Consider the following 7124-nt stretch of genomic DNA (forward strand, 5'->3'; position numbering starts at 1 on the left):
TGTATTTACCGAGGTTGTATTTAACTAATTCATAGATCGACATTATGGGTCTCAGCTGACAATCTGATTTATGAGTTTAGGTTGCTATATAGTAATTATAGTGTGCGTAAGTCAGTCCTTTGTAGGTAAGAATAAAGGTTTTCTTAGATTGTGTTTTTTTTTCATTTGTAATAGTATTTTGTTTGATTAGTTTCACGTGTTTTTGTTGGATTTTTGTGGATTGGTTTAAATTTGTTTGTATCTGATAAAATGTTATTCAATTTTTGAAAGTAGTCATTTGTGTTTATTATACCTTGATTTCAAACCGTTTGTGTATGATTTTTATTGGAGTTTAGGTCTTACAGACCCACACACATTTCATGAGCTGGTTAAAAGTACCGCCTTCTTCATTTGTGGCGGGAAAAAAACACAAAATTGAACATTGTCCACATAGAAATTAAACTTAATTTGTGTTTACTTTAACTAACGTGGTTACTATAAAGGTTTATAGCAAGATTTCTCAAGTGTCAAGTGTTCGTTTTATTTATCGCTTTGCTTTCAATCACACACGTTTTTTTTGTCTTTTCCGAGAACAGGAAATAAATTCCACGTGTAAAGTGTGGACTGTATAATGTTACAGAATTTATATACGAAATGAAACAAACACATTTATACCTACAAGAAAAAAAAAACATGGGTATGCGTTGAGCCATTTGACACAGCAAAGTTTCTGCAAAATGGGAACAGTGGAGCCATTTGACACAGTAAAGTTTCTGAAAATGGGAAGTGAAGCTTGCACTTCCTGGATCTTTTTATTACAGCCGGTTCCTTATTTAGTTTGTTCACATGTCAAGGCTCAGATTAAGTGTAAAAATAACAAAACCACTTATTTTTATCAACGGTTTCTTAGAAAGCTGAAAGATGGTTTGCATGATATGTTTTTACACTAAGAATAACAACTGGTTATTATAGGGCATCTTTTTTTATATAATTTAGTATGTGTCATGGATACATCAGTACATATTCAGGGTTAAAAAGAAGGCGGGTTAATTATACAAATTTCACTTATGCCTTAAGTGGCTCTAGTCCACATACACGTTTATTTACCTAACCGCATCAGTACATATTCAGGGTTAAAAAGAAGGCGGGTTAATTATACAAATTTTACTTATGCCTTAAGTGGCTCTAGTCCACATACACGTTTATTTACCTAACCGCATTGTTTTAACTTGAAGTTACTTCATGTAGTAGATGTGCTTTATCCACTTCAGGGAGTCGGATCCAGGATTTTTGCTTTGTAAATCCGTAAACTTACCATTGACCTATCAGAAGACATTTCGCTAATCAACTGTAAGTGAAAACAAATATACACCTTTGAAAAAAGTGTTCTATAGCCAAGAAACAGCGATGAAATATAATATGAAAATTCTCCACAGATCAGCAAACTTTTCTGTTTGCACTTTAGTCTAGTTTATAAATCATAGTTTTGTATGTATGCTCATCATTGTTAATGCTTTAAAGAGACACAAAAATAAAAACATCCCTCTATATTGGTCATTATCTATTTGTGACATAATAACAGAAGATGATTTAGACTTGATTTAATCTACAATTGGAATTCACCTGTCTGGAATTTAACTCATCCCAGGCTTCGTAATTCTGACCCATTAGAGTTGTTTCCTAAAGGTATCGAGATTTTTTCTCATCTGTTTTAACAAGTTGTAAGAAATGTATATTTAAAGGTCCTCTTACAGCATTAACAAAATAGGATCTTGTGACAAAGGACTTTATGTTTATATTGTAATTTTCCCACTTCTCTATTTATTGAAGCCAACTTGGATGTACTTTGAAGTTTTCCTGGTATTTCACACACGTGTTAATACTAAAACAGTAAATTGTACAATAAACAAACGTTACAACTAAATGTTAATACGTTTCCGTGAAACTGACGAAGACACCTTGTTAAGGAATGAATTAAATCCATAGAAAATTATTTTTAGTTGGAGTCGACAGATGACTAACACTCCAGTCTCTGTGCTAATGCCTTTATCAGGTTGCTAACCAACACAGTCAATATAAACCTTCAACCAGAGGTCCTCCAGAAACAAACAATATATAACTCCATTACAATTAACACTGCCAAAAATGTGTGAAAAAAATAAATTATGATTAGCTGGAATTCACAAATTCTGAAAAAAATAATTATTTTCAGTGTTTGTGCATTGTTAAAGCTTTGAATGAATAATATAAAACTTGTAAACGGCATTCAAGAAGAGTAGCTTATTTGTTTGTTTTGGAATTTCGCGAAAAGCTATACGAGGGCTATCTGCGCTAGCCGCCCCTAAGTTAGCAGTTTAAGACTAGAGGGAAAACAGCTAGTCATCACCACCACCGCCAACTCTTGGGCTACTCTTTACCAACGAATAGTGGAATTGACTGTCACATTATAACGCTCCCACGGTTGAAAGGGCGAGCATGTTTGATGTGATGGAGATTCGAACCCGCAACCCTCGGATTATGAATGGAACGCCTTAACCTGCCTGGCCATGTCGGGCCTCAAGTAGTTTATAAACCACTATTTAGTGTATTATTTAAATTAAATAACGGCTGAAATTTCACAGACGTGCTGGTGCTAACTGAAATAAAATAATGGCGTCCTTGTTAGGTTCTCAAGTATATGACATTCAGCGGAATCTCCACAAAGTTATCCCATTTAGTGAAAACATTATACTTTGGTAAATGATATAGAAAACCATGGTTAAATGTGATCTAAGTATTGTTTCTCTAATTAAGTGATAATAATAGCTATCTGTAAAACTATAGTTAAATGAAATCTAAATACATTTTTTGCCCTGACCAGAACAAATCCATCTGTAACATTTTGGTGAATTAAATCTGACCTAAATATTAGTGCAGATAGCCCTCCAGTAGCTTTGCGCGAAATTCAAAACAAACAAACTTAAATATTGTTTTCTCTAACTAAATACGAAAATGAATTCACCTGTAACAATACAATTTATTAAATGTGGTCTAAATATTATTATACGTAAGTGCAAATACAAATCCATTTGTAACATTCTGGTTAAATGTGACTTAAATATTGTTTCCCTAACTAAGTGCGAAATTAAACCCATCTGTAAAATTATGGTTAAATATTCTTATTTCTACCTAAGCAAAAAACAAATAAATTTGTAATACTCTGGCTAAATATGACCTAAACAATCTATCAAAGAAGACCTAAATATTATTTTACTTAACTGAGGCGAAGTCAAGTTCATCAGTGACATAATGGTTAATTAAATATGACTTTAGTGCTGTTTCTCTAATTAAGTGCAAAAATAAATCCATTTTAAGGGCCTGGCATGGCCAGGTGGTTAAGGAACTCGGCTCGTAATCTGAGGGTCGCGGGTTCAAATCCTCGTCACACCAAACATACTCACCCTTTCAACCGTGGAGTGTTATAAAGTGACAGTCAATCCCACAATTCGTTGGTAAGACTCTTGGGTGGTGATGGCTAGCTGCCTTAGTCTTACACTGCTAAATTAGGGATGGCTAGCGTAGATAGCCCTCCTGTAGCTTTGCGCGAAATTTCCAAACAAACCATTTTAAAGGTAATTCTAACATAAATGACCGGCAGTACAAAATTGCATCTAATATGAAAGTGGGTTGTGGCCAATTAATTTTTTTATAGGTATATTAAAAACAACATGTTATTAAAATAATCAAGTTTAGCCATATCAGTCTGTTGTTTGCAGTCTTGTAGCATATAGTTACTAAGTAATGTTGTTTAAAGTTCTCTCTGACGGTTTTTGTTTGTTCAGGCACGACAATATTAATCGCTTTCGTCTAACACGTCGTTTAATATCTCGTTATTTCTGTGTCCATTTGTCCGCTCACTCATCCATTCGTTCATCCGTGTATTTGTCTAGTGTCTTATTGTACTTCCTGTATGTGTTTTTACCAGCTGTCCATTTTGTTTTAAGTCAAACATTATGTACGTAAATTCGAACCACACTGCCGTTTTGGTTGTATTAGTTATGTCCTCTGTTACTTAAAGGCGATGGAGAATTTATTTTCTCAAACACTCCAGGTTTCAATGAACTGGATTACACGGATTTTAATTGTCAATGTTTACAAAAGTTTCGCATTAAATGTGGACTATTTTTCTTCCTGGTCCGGCATATCCAGATGAGTTAAGGCGTGCAACTCCTAATCTGAGGGTCACGGGTTCGAATCCCCGTCGCACCAAATATGCTCGCCTTTTCAGCCGTGGGGGCGTTATAATGTGACGGTCAATCCTACTATCCGTTGGTAAGAGTAGCCCAAGAGTTGGCGGTGGGTGGTGATGAATAGATGCCTTCCCTCTAGTCTTACTCTGCTAAATTAGGGACGGCTAGCGCAGACAGCTCTCGAGTAGCTTTGCGCGAAACTAAAAAAAACTAACAAAAACAAACATTTCTCTTCCAGTTGAGTAATCTCAACATAGATATTGATTGACAGACAATAAACTTTATTGTGTCTTAAAATTGTGTAAGTTTTACTCTCATGTTATTGTTGTTAATCATATGAAACAATTTACATGTTATCAAAATAAAAGGACATGTAACTCGTACTTACCCATTCTGTGAATGCTAGGAAACAAACAGAATGTTGAGCACATTCTTTAGCCTTCCACATTTTTCTTCTGTCAGACTTATTAAGAATGCTATAGCCAATTTTGACGGTGTTTTTTTTAAGTTTATGTGTTTTTTTTTAGCACTAGGTTATCAGTGAAATGCCGAGCATCATATGACTGGGTAAAGAGGAATGCTGTTCTTCTTCTGTCTCCAGCTTGAAAAATAAACAGTATGTATTATAAATTATCTGTTGAAGAATGGAAAATTCCACCTTATGTTCATATCACAGTATTTCTAACTTATTTATATACAGACGTATTTAGAGTAATGTTTAAAACACCCTAAAGATGTCTAATATATCGCTGGTAAACCTTTTGTAGTTGTAAATAACTTTTACGTGACTGTAATAGCACAACACATATGGTTTCTGCAGTTCATATGAGGTGAAAACACATGGTGTCACAAGAGTCGATACTGGTTCAGATAGGCCTGCAACAGGCCTATTCTCTCAAGCGCACTTACCCGGCCATCAAATTAGGATACAAATACATACATACAGAAGTAGCCAGGGTCGTTACGAACAAACTAGTAGTGTTCTCTGGAGCGAATCTGCCACGCTGTGCGGCACTTCCCCTCCAAAAGCACGTGCACGCATGCGCTTGCTTTCTTTCATCCGTCACTCTAGCTGTTCAGTCTGTCGCAAATTTGGGACACCTTTCCTGACGGCAAGAGGTCATTGTCGCTAAAAGGTTCCAGTTATAATTGTATAGTTTGATAAATAATAGAGACAGTCTATTCTAAGCTTTAAGGGATGTCAGTAAAACAGAAACAAAGCTTGTATTAATCAGTGATGTCGAGAAAACCCACTTGTAGAGAAATATATATGTAAAAACGGCTCGTTTGGGTTGAGAAAAGTTTTTTACATAGAGGAGCGAACAACGTTTCGACTTCCTTTGGTCATCATCAGGTTCACAAAGAAAAAAAAATGTAACTGACCGGAAGCTGACAACATGTTTGAAAGGGGTTGTGTAACTGAGTGTCGGAAGGTAGAGGGCGTGCTTAGATGTTTGAATATATAATTTTTTATTATTTATTTTATTATTATTATTTATTATATTATTTTAATATAGGTATAAAGGTGTTCTTTTGTATCGGTTTATTTTGGGCTTGAGTTGATGTATAAGTAAGGCTTCTTTAATTTTGCGTTCTTGTTTATGTTTGTTTCTTTATTTCGTATTTGAGTAAACACAACATAACCATATAAAACACTCAAATACTAAACAAAGCTTATTTTAATACTGTTTTGCTTAAAGCTTATGTTATACACAACATTTCTCTCCCCCCTCCAGTAGCACTTACCAGATTTAGATACTCGCGGTGGGCAGAGCACAGGTTGCCCATTGTGTAACTTTGTGCTTAATTACAAACAAATATATAGAGCATTGGTAATATTGTCGAATGTTTTGAAAATATAAAGAGGATTGTAGCCCTGATCTTTATTTGTATTTGATCCTACACATAGTAGCGGACAACTGAACAAATTTACACATCGTTAAGTGTTTAAAAACGAAAGGTAATCTGAGAGCTAAAATTATATTAGTTCTATTTATAATAACTGTGACATCCTTTAATCATAATTATATTTCTCTATATATTCATCTAGTAATTTATACAAAAATGATGATGTTGTACGCCCTTATTATAACTTGTAGGTTGTTTTTTTTAATAGCTAAACTACTGAAGCTGTCTATCGCCGCCCCTAATTTTGGACAACTGACCAAAGGGAAGGTAGAAGTGCATCACCATCACAATTGACTCTAAAGGATTAACTGTTACTGTTATGATGCACCCACAACTTAAAGTGGTGTAGCAAAGATTCGAACCAGGCTTTCTAGCTTTATAATTTACTCAGAATTATTCTGTAAATCTAACGTTCGTCACACGTGCAGCCTAATACAGCCACGTGACCTTGTTAGTTCATTACACTGAGCTTGAAACGAAACGAACAAAGTGACTTTCCCTGATGGCATATTCAAGATTTAACGCTTTGCTATAGATCAAATATGAACGAGATATTTGCTTTGCAAAATATACTTGTGTTCTTTAAAATTCATCACAGAAATGTGTGTGTTTTCTTAGAGCAAAGACACAGCGGGCTATCTGCTGAGCCCACCGAGGGGACTCGAACCCCTGATTTTAGCGTTATAAATCTGGAGGCATACCGCTGTATTAGCAGGGGGCTCATCGTAGAAATACAATTGATCGTAAGCTAAGTACCAAGAACGAATGACAATGAAACATGAGAAAACCTCAAGCTCATGGTTTAATATAACTTCTATTTCATATGTTTCTTGCACTATGGTTCACGAGATATTACTGTGCACTGGAGTCTCACGGTGGGGCAGAGGTTAGCTGACTGATTTACAACACTAAAAGCAGGGTTTCAATCCTCGCGGTGGAAACAGCAGTGTGCATGTTATCACCAAGGCTACTATTCTATCAAAGAATAGTGGGATTGACCGTAATATT

The 7124-nt window shown here is 35.2% G+C and overlaps 1 protein-coding gene across 4 annotated transcripts in view; it reads right to left on the reverse strand.

The window, feature by feature from the left end:
• The window catches only part of LOC143235426 (tetraspanin-18B-like), a 62652-nt gene extending 57334 nt beyond the window's left edge, over positions 1-5318 (reverse strand). Inside the window, exon 1 of one of the 4 annotated variants that reach the window (XM_076473577.1) lies at positions 4597-4651. In XM_076473577.1, coding sequence (XP_076329692.1) covers positions 4597-4639 — 43 coding nt within the window. In that variant the 5' untranslated portion in view covers positions 4640-4651. Of the gene's footprint in view, positions 1-4596 lie in introns of all 4 variants that reach the window. The other 3 variants (XM_076473576.1, XM_076473579.1, XM_076473578.1) reach the window with 3 other exon arrangements.
• Between the last annotated feature and the right edge of the window lie 1806 nt (positions 5319-7124).

The sequence above is a fragment of the Tachypleus tridentatus genome, chromosome 12 (assembly GCF_004210375.1).
Source record: "Tachypleus tridentatus isolate NWPU-2018 chromosome 12, ASM421037v1, whole genome shotgun sequence".
Lineage (NCBI taxonomy): Eukaryota > Metazoa > Arthropoda > Merostomata > Xiphosura > Limulidae > Tachypleus > Tachypleus tridentatus.